Genomic DNA, 16,328 nt, shown 5'->3' with positions numbered 1-16,328 from the left:
ACGCACTTTAGTGCACTAGCCGTAATCATCACGGAGCAGGGAATGCAATTTGGATTAGGCAAGCTCCTGGGTTTCAGACGTCACATGACTACTGCGTACCATCAGCTGGAACGATGGCACCAATGCTGAAGGTCACCTTAATGGTTCGCGATCCATCGTGGTCGCTGTCCTTACCTTTCATCCTCCTCGGCCTTTGCAGAGCCCACCAGGCGGAATTTACAACCAGCCCCGCGGAGATGCTGTATGGGGAGAGTCAGCGTCCCCCCACCGACCCTGTGCTGGGTATCGCAACAGGGTTAAGCGACTCGAGCGTGCTACGTCTGCCCAGGGATGCGGTTTCGAATCCACCATCCCGACATACGACGCCGGAGGTCGACACCCCCCAGGGACCTCAGGACATGCTCGTGGGTGGACGCTCCTTGGAGGCCACTGTAGCCACCATATACGCACCCCTTTGAAACCCTGGAGCGACCGGAGCACTCTTTCAAGCTAAACGCCCTGGGCGGACACAAAGCACGCACATTGGACTCACCCATCGTGATGGGTGATATGGATGCCAAGGTACGCTCTGACAACATCTTGCCCGGAAATGCGATGACGAAACACGCTATTGGTGACCATAAGGATAATGCTGGGAGGTTTGAATATTTCTGTAATTTCTATCGCTTCATCATTGGTGACACATTGTTCAAGTATGAAGCCTGTCATAAGGTCAGTTGGGTTTCAACATCCACCACTATGATTTCGCTGTCGCTCAACAGTGGGAGATCTATCTTGCTGACCAGACCGCAGATATACTGAGTAACCCCACTGATAATATCGATGGGAATTGGACTACCACCAAAAGCACCCTTTTCTTGGATGCTACAGAGGTCGTCGGCTTCATCCCGAAGGAGCGTCATCTGATCTGGGTGACTCTAGTATTGTGGAAACGGATGAATGGAGAGAGTTGAAAAATCTGTCGGTTGTTCGCAAGCAACAAAGCCTATTTCAACTTACAAATATTGTTTCGCTCGAAACGCCTCACAATATGATCAATTGCCAGTCCTCACGTATTCCTCGGAGGCCTGGGTTCTTAGCAAAAAAAATTCGAACTCTTGGTTACGTTCGAGAGAAGAATCCTCCGAAGAATTTTTGGGTCCCTACATGAGGATGTGTGATTCCGTAGCTTACATAACGACGAAATCTATGAGCGATTCCATGGCTGTCAGGTTGTGGATAAAATCTGGCTCAACAGATTGCGGTGGGTGAGTCAATTAACCCGCATGGAAGATGATGATCCTGCCCGGGCTTTTACACTTCTTACGCCTTTCGTAGTTTATCTTGCGTTGCGGCCATCATGGAGTTTCTCTCGTCCCCTCGTGGCAAGCTTCTTTTTTTTGCCAAAATTTTCTGGTGATAGCACTTCATCTAGGGTTTCCTCAAAGTTCCTCTTTCCTTCCACGAACCTCGGATATTGGAAGAACTCTTGCCCTGGGTCCTCTGGAACCCGTAGTAGTTTGGACAATCATACCTATACAGGTATTGGCAATTTCCTCCATGGCTGGTGAGATGCTGGGTGGGATTATAGTCCACATGCTTTCTCTCTGCCCACTCTCCGATGAAATGGATCAACCTGCAAGTCTAACAACCCTTTTTAAGGTTTTGTGTGAAACAAAACCTTATTAGAATCGATTCGATGTCTGTCTGTCCGTCTGTCTGTCTGTCTGTCTGTCTGTCTGTCTGTCTGTCCGTCTGTCTGTCTGTCTGTCTGTCTGTCTGTCACAGCCAATTTATTCGGAAACGGCTGGACCGATTGTTACCAAAATTGGTAAGAGTATGTGATCTGCCGTTCCCTTTACATGCAGCGACTGGCGCCATTTTGTATTAAGTTTAAGGGGGGGCTCCCCATACATGTGAAAGCAGGCTGCAAAATTTTTTTTTACAAAATGTAGCCATGTGGGGTATCAAATGAAAGGTCTCAATTAGTACTTTTCGAAACTGGTTGAATATTTCAAATTGGGTGAAACATAGGGGAGTGAGGGCTCAAAATATGACCATCAAAAAGTGTAACAGGTCTCGTTCTCAGAACCTATCCAGCCGAAAAATCTGAAAAAAATCACAGTAGTGCATCCGTACGAAATCTAGGCCTCAAAATATATCCAGTTCCGATATCTGCACAAATAAAGTTAATAATAGTATATTTCCCCATTTTAGAAATTTACCCGGCACCCCCCTTATGTTCATCCCAGAAGTACAAAATTTGGCATGTGTATAAAGAAGAACATAGTGCATAATTTGGTGAAGTTTGAAGAAAATGAAACTATTATTAACAAAGTTATAGGGGGTAAAACTTTAGAATTTTTTGGGAATTTCGTGGACTCTACAACCTGCATGACGTCATCATCACATATCAATTCGTCAATACCACAACAAAGTAAGTTCCTATGAATTGGGTGGAAAAGGATTATTTTGTTTTAGTTTTTTATTCATTTGTATGTGAATATCAAATATTCCAACCAGACATGTGGGTATGTAGGTATATATCATATTATATGCGTTCTAATGGACTTTGCGGGTAGTGGCTAATTCAGATAGATATAAGAAGTAAATCGGAAATATGGGAACGATCAATTCATATATGTGCATATGTGTACAGTATTCGGAAATAAGCAGTTTGTTTGTTTAGGGTGTGGGTAATATCTACGGCTATAATATGTACGTATGTCTCGTAGTTTTGTAGCTGTATACGGGTAGAAAAATGTGCGTTGAAATTTCTTAGATAAGATGAACACAAAACCTTTATACCCGAAGTGCGAGCTTCCGGTATTCCGACTTGTTTAACTGATCCCATCGCTATTGCCATCTGTCATCATCAAACGTTGCCTCGCCTCTGCGCTGGGAGTAGCGTGACTGAAGTAATTCGCAAACATGTCATGGGTGCGAAATATATCCACAAGAAAAGCGCGTAGTATTTCTGACCAAAACCGGCAAACGCTCAAATATTTTTTTTTTTGGAATTGAGGGAACCTCTTTTTGGGGCTAACACTTAAGATTCAGAGTCCAGATCAAGACAGTTCCGAATAAAGGTAAGGGAGATAATAATATTGGATAACCACTTCGATCACTCTGTTGCACGGGTAGAGGCCAGGGAGCGTCTGAAGGGTTGCCTCTGCACTGGTCGGCTGTACATTTTTGATTTTTGGGTGTTAGTCCAAAAGGAGGAGCCAATCGACCAGAAATATGGTAAAAAGTTCCTCTCCATTAGGTCCGCTGCGCCTCCAAATGGATAGCGGACTAAGAGCTCCCTCAATTCAATTTCTTGTCCTTAAACTCCAATTATTTTATATGAACCTTCCACTAGCGGTCTTTTTTCATCCCTACTCTTTACAAACATATTTTTCGAAATACTACATCCTCCAATTCCATTTGATTTTAAACAAAACTTTATGTGGGTTTACTTTCTTTCAGAACTACCCCATTCGCCGCCAACATTATGGACAGAACGGGAACGCTACGATCCCGGTGATATATTGCGAGCCAATTGTTCAACTCCACCGTCGAAACCTGGATCTACAATTTCCTTTCTTCTAAATAATATTCCGGTAAGTCTAATATGGAACAATTTTCAAAGTTATTGGGGGAAGGGTTGTATTACGACATTGCGTTGTGCTAATATTTCGGTGTTTTCAGCACCGGGCTCGTCCTGTGCAGTCCTTATACGGGTATCCTTACATATTTCATATATTCGTTACATGTACGTTCATAAGTCGACTGCGAAATGTTCACCGTGTTCCACTTCCATGTTTATATCTATTATCTCGATATAACAAGGACCATGTTGAGTTGTACCCGTTGTAGCAGAAGCAAGCGTGCAGGTTCGTCCCACTAGAATGCTTTACATGCATCGCTATCGGATGGGACCATCTAGATAGGATATGGACGTCGCTGAGTATATCTGCGATACTCCCTTCACTCTACTTGAAATTTACTACGTTTTGTGTCCGTTTATTAAGAAAAATGTGTCGACGGAGTAGAGGTCACGTAGCTTTTGACAGACGAAAAATAGTTCCTTGGGAGTCCTTTGAAACGGTGCGCTGAGTTAGTGTATCAACTATGCTTTGAAAAATGAACAACGAAGGATGTTTATATCGAGATGATATGATCTATTAAATATGTATCTTAAACATGAACGTTTTTGAGGGAGTTGATAGGAAAGTAGAACATGAAATCCTAACTTTGACTTACCAAGAAATCGTCCTCGGTTATTTTCCTCTCGTATCTTTTTGATTGTGCAAACCTTTACTTGGACTATTTGGATGAAAGGCGGAAGCAATTGAACATTGATTTTGTAGAACTTCCGGGATTATTGTTTTATTAAGCTAAGAATCTTTGAATAAGCAGATTCATTATTTGATTTTTCGCTAGCGACTATATTCTGAAGGACATCCGTCCATACACATATGTAAATTTCGAAACTTTATTGCTTCCAAAAGATCAACAGATCCTAAGATTTTTTGTTTTTTTTTTTTTGTGCGTACACGGAGGTGGGAAATCTTAGAAAGACACGTCCGCCCCAGCTCCGCCGCCCGAACGGCGGAACTACAGCGGGCGCGTGTGGGATTCACACCCACTAAAAACCACCCCCGGTCTCTCCCGCCCCAGCCCCGCGGGACCACCATTGAGGTATTACTTCGCGGGGTAGGTAGGTACTTTGCTCTTAGGCACTCATCCTTCTCCTATTTGCAGTTTTCCTCCTTCTTTGTTTCTTCAGTAACTCCTCCTGCATTTGGATGATTGCGGAGCCAACCGCAAGCCACTTCTCCTCGGACTCCATCATTTCAATAACCAAGCTCTGCGGGGTCCCGCTCCTGCCCAGCACCTGGTTTAAGCTCCTTCTCTCCATCGCAAATCGTGAGCAGTGAAACATCACATGCTCTAGATCCTCCGGTATGCCATCGCATCTGGGACAGTTCCGAGAATCATCCAACCCAAAGCGGTGCAGATACTGCCTGTAGCAACCACCGTGCCCTGTGAGGAACTGGGTAATGTGGTAGTTGGTCTCCCCATGTTTTCACTCAAGCCACACCCTAATGTTGGGAATGAGCCTGTGCGTCCACCGACCTTTCGTAGACTCGCCCCATCTGCGTTGCCAGAGATCAAGGGACTCTGACCTTGCCGCATTTCTACGCTGTGCATGCCCCTCCATATGTCTTGCATTGTACACGACACTCATTTCTTTGGCCAGAATGTCAACCGGGATCATGCCTGCCACCACCAATACTGCCTCATCTGATGTGGTTCTAAAAGCACTGCAAACCCTCAAAGCCATCCGCCGGTAAACCGAGTTCACCTGCTTCCGTCTCTGAGAGTTTTCAAGCGCCTCTGCACACACAGGCGACGAGTAGAGCAGAATGGAGCGCACCACTCCGGCCAGCACCTACCTCCGGCAATGTTTGGCCCACCAATATTTGGCAACATTTTTGCAAGTGCCGTGGTGGCACTGGCTGCCTTTTGGCATGCATACTCTAGGTGTTCCCTAAAACTCAACTTGGTGTCAATTATTACCCCCAGGTATTTGATAGCCGGCTTTGATACGACCGTATGTCCACCGACCTCCACTTTTGCAGTGTTATTTTTCCTGCGTTTCGTTATTAAGACCGCTTCCGTTTTCGCGTCCGCCAAGGTCAGCCCGGCCTTTTCTAGCCTGGACTTTACCGCTCTCACTGTTTCCGTTGCGTAAACCTCCACATCTTCTGGGTGTTTTGCTGCAACAACCACAGCTAAGTCATCAGCAAAGCCGACAATCGTAGTCCCCTCTGGGACGGGAAGAGCAAGCACCAAGTACCGATCCCTGTGGTACCCCGGCTGTGACAATGTACTCTTTGGGGCCCTCGTCCGTCCCGTACCAGAGAGTCCTCTCTGAGAGGTAGTTTTCCACCAAATTCGCTAAGTATCCGGGGACACCTATGTCAGCCAACGCCCGTTTAATTCTATTCCAGTTGGCCGAATTGAATGCGTTTTTGACATCAAACGCCACCACGGCACAGCAGCCGCCAGAAATCAGTGCACCTTTTGCCAGGTTTACCACCATGCCAATTGCGTCCACCGTAGAGTGGGCACGTCGGAAACCAAACTGGCGTTCCGGCAAACCATTGCTGGCCTCGACGATGGGCAGGAGTCTGTTGTAGATGACTCTCTCCATCATCTTCCCCATTGTATCCAACAGGCAGATAGGACGATACGACGCTGGGTTTCCAGGTGGCTTGCCAGACTTCGGAAGCAACACCAACTTTTGCTTTTTCCACTTTTAGGCACGCCTCGAAGGTGTTGGCGAAAAGGTCGGGCCTAGTCTTCACTGCCAGTTTCAAAGCTCGGTTGGGGATGCCATCCAAACCTGGGGCCTTGTTGTCACCGAACCTACCACATATTTCCCGCAGCTCCTCCACAGTTACAGGCGGTATTATGCCCTCATTTAGCTGGACAAATTTGCCTTCCCCTATTTTCGTGATGAATGAACAGAGCGGTAACAATCTGTTTCAGGAGGCGCGGACAGGTCACCTGGGGTGATTTCCGCAGCCTTTTCATCACCACTCTGTAAGCCTCGGGGCCCAAGGGTTTATGTCGGCATGGTCGCACAGCTGTTTGAAGCAGTCCTTTTTGCTCCTCCGAATGGCTTCCTTTAGGCGGCCACGCAATTGCTTGTGTGCCTCCACTCGACCGTCGCCACCGGGTTTTCCCCTCAGCCTCTGGCAAAGCCTCCTTGCCTGAAAACATGCGGCTCGCGAACTTGCGATTTCGTTGGGTTGCCTACTGGGGAGCAATCGCCTTCTGGGCATAGTGGCATCGCATGCTTCCGTCACCCATCGAGTGATCTGGGTGGCTTTCTCTCCAGCCGTACCATTCAGGGATATGTTGGATTTGAGCACCGCGGAAAACGTGTCCTCCTCGAAAGCTTTCACTGTCCAACCAAGCATACCACCCGGCATTCTGCGAAAACTCTTTTTCAAGCTCGATCCGCCCTTGATCTCTATGCAAATTGCCGGATGGTCGCTGTGAGTATAGCCCTCACTGACATGCCAAGCGATTCTACTGGCTAAATTGGCACGTACTCACGCATGTCAGGTTCACTATAGACCCCAGGTCCCGTCCCCGGAAAGTGTACGAAGACCCAACATTCGACAGTACCACGTCCAGCTCCGCGAATGCTTCGAGGAGAACACCACTGACTCTTGTAGTCCGGCAAGATCGAACTGTTTCTCCAACGCTTCGCGAACCTTCTCCTTCGTCGTGCTTTCATCTATATCTTTGCAGATTATAGTGATCTCCCGCCTGCTAGCTCTTATGTCGGCTTCCTGCCCTAAAGTGTTCCCGGTTTGGCTTAAGAATTTGTCTGCGGTTACATCCTTGGATTTCTTAAGTTCCAACATAAGATCTCCCTTCTGGGACCGTCTAATGCGGCTGACGTTATCTCCCAAATTGGTGAGTTCGGGGTCTGCCTTCACTTTCCTGAGAATGTCGGCGTATGACCCTTCGCCTCGTTTGGAAATGAAAATCACTTACGGTCTAATCTTCCTCCGATCATTTCTTTTCCGCGGTTCTACCTTCCTCCAAGCTTGCGCATCCGCCTTTGAGGGTTCGACCCCTTTTTTCGAGGTACTGGCAGCTTCAGACGTACTTTCCATGAACTCCGCCTTTTACTCCTGCGAAAATTTACTGGTGGTAAGCCTAGATACGGTACCGAACAATTTCTCGTGGCTACGACAAGGCTCGTTTCCATGACCTGGCGGCCGTTTTCTGACAGGACTTTACTGCAAAATTCCAGTCCAGGTTAAGAAGTACCACAATTATCCAGTGTTTCTAATATAGAGGTAAAGGATGCATTCTTAAACCAACTTCAATCATGACCATGATAAGATGGGCTCTTTGACTACACCCTTTTTGTTTTTTTTTGTGGAGGTGGAAATCGTCAAAAGACACTGGTCCGGACACACCAGCCTATGGGATTTTTACCCACTAAAACCACCCCCGACTCCCTCCCTGCCCCGGAGAACCACCATAAGGTATAACATCAAGGGGCGGAGTCAGCTCATTCTAGCTTAATCCCATTTCTTCTATACGCGACGCACGTGACCGCGCTTTTCTCCTTTCCTCTGCTCTTCGCAATTTATCTTGAATAGATGCGATCATGAAGCTGACCGCATCCCAATTCTCTTGATGTGCTAGCATTTTCGGCACCAGACTTTCTGGTACCAGCACCTCTCCTAGAGTCTCCTCTAAATTCCTCCTTTCTTCCACAAATCTCGAACAGTGGAAGAATACATGCTCTGGGTCCTCTGGGACTCCATCACAATTTGGGCAGTTTGGTGAGGTCTCCAATTTAAACCTGTGAAGGTATTGGGAATATCGTCCATGTCCCGTGAGAAACTGGATGAGAGATTATAATTAATCTCACCGTGTCGTCTCTCCAACCACTGCTTCATAGCAGGAATGAGCCTGTGACTCCACCGACCCTTTCCCGAGCGTTCCCACCCATCTTACCATCTATTTATGGATCTCTCCCTCTTAGCGTTCTTTGTCTGCAATAAGGAAGAGATTGGCTTCGCATGGTACATATTCGCCATCTCATCTGCCAAGATGTCAATCGGCATCATTCTAGATATGACGAATGCTGCATCATCTGAGACAGTCCTGAAGGCAGAGCATACCCTCAGAGCTGTCCTCCTGTAGACTGCATTCAGTTTGGTAACGTTAACTGATATCCGCAACGCCTCGCTCTAAACTGGAGTCGCATAGGGCATGATTGAGATCATCACCCCGGCTATAAGCAACTTAGAGGTATGCCGTGGTCCTCCCACGTTCGACATCATCCTCGCCAGGGCCATACTAGCAGTGGATGATTTATCACAAACATACTGTACTTGTTGCTTATAGCTGAGCTTCCTGTCTATCACCACCCCCAAGTATCATATTTGATGGTCGGCTTGGAAGTGATGATATGATTCCCAATTCTAACACAGGCGTAATTTCTCTTCCGGCGCTTCGTGATGAGAACCGCTTCCGTTTTTTCCTCCGCAAGTGTCAGACCAGAGCTCTCTAACCAGCATTTGACAGCACTGATTGCCTCGCTTGAGTATAACTCAGCATCTTCGAGATGCTTTGCGACAACAACCAGTGCTATGTCGTGAGCGTAACCCACCAATGTGGCTTCCTCCGGAAGGGGAAGATTAAGTACATCGTTGTACATGATGTTCCACAGCAGTGGGCCCAATACGGAGCCCAGTGGGACACTCGCGGAAACAACGTACTCCTGGGATCCGTCATCGGTGTCATACCAGAGCCTCCTTTCAGTTAAGTAACTATCGACGATAGCAGCGAGATAGGCGGGAATACCTACCTTCGCTAGGGATTTACGTATTACATTCCAATTGGCCGAATTGAATGCATTTTTCACGTCCAGGGTTACTAACACGCAATATTTGCTGGTACTACCCTTTCCGTGGATTGCATCTTCGACCAAGCCAGTAACCAATTTGATGGCATCAATGGTTGATCTGGCTTTTCGGAACCCATACTGCCGCTTTGGCTCTCAACAACTGGGAATTAATCCATTGTAGATTAACATTTTCTCCACCGTGTCCAAAAGACATATGGGTCGATATGAGGATAGTTCCCCTGGAAGTTTACCAGGTTTAAGCAGAAGTACTAACTTCTGTCGCTTCCATGCCGCTGGAAATATTCCTTCGGGCATGCACGCTTCGAACAACTCAGCGAAAATGTCCGGCCTGGATTTCACGGCAAGCTTAAGGGCTTTAGTTGGTACTCCGTCCAGGCCCGGCGCTTTATTGTCTCCTATTCTACCGCATATCTCCAGAGCTCGTCTCTGGTGACTGGCGGGATTGCCGTCACATTCAGAGGTGGTTGGAATGTGTCGGTGCTCTCCTCTTGCTGGGGGAATAACCCCTAGATGATTTCCAGCAAGAGGGTGGGACACGTGATCTGCGGAGAAGAACGGCCTCTGAATCGTCCCATCATGATTCCATAAAGTCTCCCCTACGGGTTTACGTCCGCTTCTGATCAGAGCTCCTTAAAGCATTTCCTCTTGCTACGCTGGATGGCAAGCTTGAGGGTTTTGCGGGCTGCCTTATAGGCGCACTCTTTCTGCCTCTGATCGACTCTATCTTCCGCCCTCTGAGCCGCTCTTCTGCCTCGGTGGCAAGCTTATCGAAGACCGGCCAGTTCATCATTCCACCAGTAATTTGGTCTTCTACTGGGGAATGAGCACCTCCTAGGCATGGACGCGTCATATGCTTTGGCGATGCATTGACCCAGATGGACGACTCTTTCCGTAGAGGCGCCTGCTTTATCAGGTCGGTCTAACCACACCTCTATGAAGATCTGTTCATCCAAAGATTTTGCAGACCAGCCTAAAATCTTTTTCGGTTTCGGGCACGATAGCTCTTTGACCTGAGGCTCGACACATGTCTCAAAAAGATTGCCTGGTGATCGCTGTGGGTGTAGCGTTCGCTGACGCACCAGGACATACCACGCGCCAGCGAAAGGCTGACAAAGATCAGGTCTACAACTGAGCCTGACCCCCCTTTCTGGAAGGTGTTTACAGCACCTTCGTTAGCCGGATCGATCAATGCTGCTGGTGCATGCCTTCGCGAAGTGCCCAAACATGAGGCATTTAAAGCCCCTTTTTAGCGAAGTTTGCTCTCTTCAACGGCAGACGACCCATCCAATCCGAACCCTTCCGGCAGCTAACAACATCCGCGCTGCCTCCGCTGGTACTCGTATTGTGGCCGTTTGAGTACCACCATCAGCTTTTCGTAAGCGCACGACAGACTCCTCTGTAAGTTCTTTCAACTTGAATTGCTCCTTCAGAGCAGTACAAATTTCTCCTTTCGATGTCACTTCATCGAGATCCTTCCATTATATGTAGATCTCATGTTTTGGGCACACACTGCAGCATTCTCCCCAAGTTAGTCCTTCACCCGAGTGCGAAAGTCATCAGCCTTGCCCACCCTGGATCTTTTCAGCTCGAACATGTGATGGGGGTTCTTCGGATTTTGTTCACATTTCCTTTTAGGTCTGGATCAGCTTTGACATTTTTGAGTATCTCCGCGTAGGACAGATTGCCCTTACTGAAGATAACAATCGCATCTGGACGAGTTTGCACTTTTGCTTTTCGTTTCGCTTTTTTGTTGGTAACTTTAGTCCATCGTTTTCGTTCGTCTTGGGCTTCGCAACGCTGGTCGAGTTTCTAAGATTCGCTGTACGCTTTCCTCCTTCTGAGCTGTTGGGGTTGGTTTTCAGAATGTCCTGTCCTTTTTTTCTCTTAGGCGCCTGCTGATTATTTAAAAGATCCCCCTCTTTTTTCGCCGGGATCCGATGGTAGTACGGTTAGGCGTCACTTGGGTCGCTTGTGATACTGTTGGCACAGCGTGGCTAGGCGTATCGTTATTATTCTCTTCCTCCATCTGTGATCTATTATAGAGGACTCTAATAGCCCTCACCATATTCTTTATGGCTTGGTGCACGTTGTGCTTGTCCTTGATAAACTCGGACAGCTCAACTATTTTTGTCCCAAGCTGGGTGAAGGGTAATTCCTTTGGATCGGGACTCTGCTCCCTATAAGTTCCGGCAGGGTTACTCCTTTTACATGGTCCTTGACTTTCGGCGTTTATTGACCTTGCCTGTACTTTATCCTTCATCGTCTTTGGCATTGGTGGCTCTGACTACACCCTGTTAGACCAAGTGATGGAGAGACCTGGTCTTGGTAACCAGCATAAAATTAACCTTCAAACTTCACTCATGAGGATTCCCCCTACAATGAGCGATGAAGTGCCAAAATAGTCAATAGTTTGAATATTGCACTCAGGGCCAAACTGGTTGCAATGATGGTGATGATGGTGATACTCAGTAAGGGATATACTTGAAATCGATGCAAGGTTCACTGAATATCTAATCGACATATATAATTGTCGAAACGTTCTGTGGAATCAGGTAGCCAACCGATACAACCAGTATGGCTCGATTGAATAAAGATCATCCCCAAGTGCATGGCGCCACTCGTTGTTCCTTAGGACGTTGTGCAGAAATTGAAGCGTTGTCATTGCGTCTTGGCTTCACAGGATTCGGGAGTATAACTTTTCTTTAGATCTTCATCTTAAAATCCCCATTCCCACCGCCCTGATCTTGCTTATAATGAAAATCGAGCAACAATACCCAATGTAACTCTATCCAGTGCGAGGATCCTCTTTAGGGGACAAACAATGGTCTGAAACAAAGCTTCCTGTATTTTAAAATCAACCGTGCTAAGGAAAAAATACAAACCTATCAACAATAACAATTTTTTTATTCACAATTAAACCTTAACATCATTGTATATGCGCGATCCGATGTTCAGGCACTGTGAATAGAATAAACTCCCGTATCAACTCTACTCTTTTCAAGGTATTGGTTGACTTCCATTATGTATCGCCAATGCAGCAATTTAACAACATTACCATTACAACATTAACATTGAGTCGAACTGCTTAGCCAAAATGCATTTAATTGTACGCTAGCATGGAAATGTGGATAGCATTGCAATGGTCAATATGAGAAAAAAGGGCAGATAATCACTTTTGTTTTAAAATTTAGATATTTAAATTGCTAAGTAGAATTCATTGTTCTGTTGATTTTAAATGAGACGTGTTTGATATGGAAATGACAATGGAATATTAAAAATGATAGAGAGTGCTACATATATAATAGGGTCGAATTGCTTGTCATTAAAACGGTGGATGCTACAGTTCATTAAACATTATTTCCGATAGTTTGACTTGAGGATTATTCATGATTATCCGCTTCGTATGAAGTAGCCTTATTTCTACTAGCACTAGTGTTAGGGGTTACATCGGAGTCATTTCTAATGCTTGCTATATTATGCAGTGATCTTCTTTCGATAGACCAAACAGATAGTAGTTACAAGGCGACAAACCTGGACTATATGGTTGACATTCTAGTTGCTCTCAAGTATTTCCACTTGGAAGTTGCACTTGGCATCTGCGAACCGCTTCGGTCACGCTGCTCCCAGGGCAAAGGTGAGGCAGCGTCTGACGATTTGCCTCTGCCCTGGTAAGAAACCGTAAAGCCGTCATCGCCTAATGTTTTTTCAAAGTTTGGGTGCTAGGCCCTAAACGAGAAAGAGGGAGTCAGTTGCTACCCTTTTGGTGCGGTCCAACATCAAGTGGATGCGGACTCTCATTCATTGTTCTAATAGAGACTGAATAGGAATAATATCAACAGTGGGTGCAGAAGTGGAGTAGGAAGACCCAGACGGATTTCATGGTAAAGATTCAAAGACTCTCAAAGGATGCCTTATAACCAAATTCCACCAAATCCTACCAACAAGAATATCCCCCCCTCCAAGTCAAGGCGCAACAGCATTTGCCGAGGTCTGCGTAGCCAATGGGGAACTCGGTCTTTAGTTTGCGAATTGTGAATACCTTGGGCACCTTCTAACCAGGGTGAACATTCTTCTTGGAATACTAGTGGGACCAAGACATGGACTCATTTATCAAAAAAAAACTTATTAACCGAGAAGAGAAGAAGAGGTGGTGATGCGAAGGTCATCATGGACGGAAGAGATACTGGCATCCAGTTAGGAGGCAGTAGCTGTTGAAAGCATAATCAGTGGCAGCCGTAGCACCGCTGTATTGAAACCAACCGCAGAAAATGCGGTTCGAAGTCAAAAATGCAAAGATAAAAGTATTCCGTTCTGCAAAACCTCTACAAAGCCGGACCTGGGTGCAATCAACGCCATCAACAAGCTGTCCGCGGAGATAAGGATCGATGGTCCAACTGACGAGCCCCCTACACTAGCAAATTATGCTCAGGGTAACGCAGATAAACCATCAGCATGCGAAAAGCGCCTCGGCTAATCTGCTTGTCTTCCTCCTAGAGGTAGACATCGATGTTGTACTAATACAGGAACTTTGGGTCGGAGGAGAATCACTGCAACAAAGAAGGCCAACCTGTTGATAGGCTGCAACGCCCATGCAAGGCATACGCTTCAACCAGAGAGGTCCGCCATTCTTTGATTTTATGGTTAATACAATTTTATCGGTATGTGACATGGGCGGTACACCAATCTTCCATTTCCCCAGCTCGTAGAAATGGGACGGTTGGGAGGAGGTCCTTGATATCAACCTACTAACCGTCAATGTGATTCTTAGGGTGGAGAACTGGGGAGTGTCTGACCAGAGATCCTTCTCAGACATAGTTGGATACTATTCAGTATACATTTCGCCTTAGAGGTTTCAAAGGTCCTTCGGAGACCCCAGGAGTACGATTGGAGGAAGTTTGCTCAAGTTATCGAGAACAAACTATTCGGCGCGCAAATTCGTAAAATTGGTACGATAGACGAACTAGAGTCGAAGGTCGGGACTCTGGAAAAGCATTCGATACCACCTTTAAAGTCTCGTGTCCTGCTACATACAGCAAGAAGACTCTGCTACCGTGGTGTAATGAAGATCTTGTCAGCCTTCAGGAAGCTGACGATAGAAATCTTCAACATCTGCTACCGGCATAAATAATGGCAATCAGAAGTACAAGTCGGCCATAGTTAGACAATTGTAAGAAAATCGAAAGCACCAGCAAATCCGCAAGGCTCAGTAAAATTCTGTCCGAGGAACATTGAAGCCCATCCTTTCTTTGATAGTCGGAAGACTCCTGGACGAATTTTCTGGCCAAAGCTTGAAGCTGCTGGTTCAGACGCACTTCCCCCCTAGCGAGAAGAACTGTTAGCACCGGGGTTTGTGCCGTGGCTTGTCGAGATTTACCCGCGCTGTATCTCTTTAGGACACAGTCTTGGAGATGCGCAGGAGTGGTTTTCATACCGAAAGCGGGCAGGGGTGGCCATGTGTCCGCGGAAAAGTTTCGACGATCAGTCTCAAGTCCTTCGTGTTGAAGACCCTAGAGCGCGTCCTGGACATCGACTTAAGGGCGTTTATGGAAAGAACGCCCTTCTCTAAGTCCCAGTATGCCTACCTCAAAGGCAAATTTACAGGATCCTCACTCAACGAGGAGATTAGCATGCAGCGGTTACTGCAGTACAAGCAGTCTAACGTAGGTGTCATCTTGGATATAGAGAGAGCATTCAACAACGTTAGTGCCAACGACACTGGTTAACCAGTATTGGATTGGAGAAGTATCTTACGAATTGGATTATATCGATGCTTAGAACCAGGATAATCCAGTCGTATTTAAGAGACCAGAACAGTGAATAGAGGCACGGCTCAGGGTGACGCCATCCCTCCGGTGCTCTGATTAATAGTGATTAATAGTAATGAAATTTTGGGAATACTGGACAGGAGCAGGGTGAAGATAGTTGCGGGTGCCGACGACTTGGTGACATTGGTATCAGGGATGTTTCTGTCCATTATGAGTGACATTATGAAAGAAGCGTTGCGGAGAGTGTGCCTGGAATGGAACAGATGCTAAAAACCACCAAGAGAAGGGCACCTGAATTCCACTTACCATGGCTGAATAAACAAAGATTGGTTCTTTCCTTCAATGTAAAGTACATGGGTGTAATCCTGGATCCAAAGCTAAATTGGAGATTGAAGATAGAACTGAGGATTAAGAAGGCTATGTTTGCAAGAGGACCGCTGCAAGGAAATAGGGTTTGCGTCCAAGTACGGTTCCCTGGATGTACACAACTGTGGTGCACCTCATCCTGACGTACGGCTCCATTGTATAGTAGCAGGCTTTGAGTAGAACGAAGCTTAATAGGACAGACTATGTAAGGCCGAATGCTGGACAGCGCAGCCCTATGGCCATAGTAACATCCTAGTCGAAGTACCTTGGGAAATCTTGGCATTCCCCACTGACTATGCCACACGCAAGGTGAACTGCATCAGAAACTTTGCTGTGGACTTTCAAATCAGGCCAGTGTGGAAGACCGGCAGCATGTTGCAAGGCTATAACAAAGTATTCTTCACCGACGGATCAAAGATGGTATGTGGAGGCGGTGCGGGGTTTTCGTCGAGTAGTATGGTCTCCCAGATTTCGCCAGTGCATTCCAAGCGGAAGTACCTGCGATACTGGAAGTCTGCCAATGACTGGAGCATAATCCGAGCCTTAAGCGTAGTATAGCCATTCTGGATATTGGGCGGACTGACGGACTAGCCTGGCGGGCCGCTGCACTTGGCAGCCCTTCGGCGGGTACAGTTGGTATCTCGCTGGCGGCTGTCAAGGGCAGAATCTAGTCACAGTACTTAGCAACCTGCACCATGTAAAGGACGATTTGATCCCTTTATAACAAAACCCGATCAACAGAGCGGCCTGCACAGGACACT

At 46.6% G+C, this 16,328-nt stretch overlaps 1 protein-coding gene across 1 annotated transcript in view; it reads left to right on the top strand.

Moving 5' to 3' along the window:
• Positions 1-16,328, top strand: part of LOC119651800 — a 628,198-nt gene that overhangs the window by 276,841 nt on the left and 335,029 nt on the right. Inside the window, exon 5 of the mRNA XM_038055584.1 lies at positions 3,451-3,584. Coding sequence (XP_037911512.1) covers positions 3,451-3,584 — 134 coding nt within the window. The remainder of the gene's footprint in view (positions 1-3,450; positions 3,585-16,328) is intronic.

The sequence above is a fragment of the Hermetia illucens genome, chromosome 3 (genome assembly GCF_905115235.1).
Source record: "Hermetia illucens chromosome 3, iHerIll2.2.curated.20191125, whole genome shotgun sequence".
Taxonomy (NCBI): Eukaryota; Metazoa; Arthropoda; class Insecta; order Diptera; family Stratiomyidae; genus Hermetia; species Hermetia illucens.
This window is presented reverse-complemented; position numbering and strand designations above follow the sequence as displayed.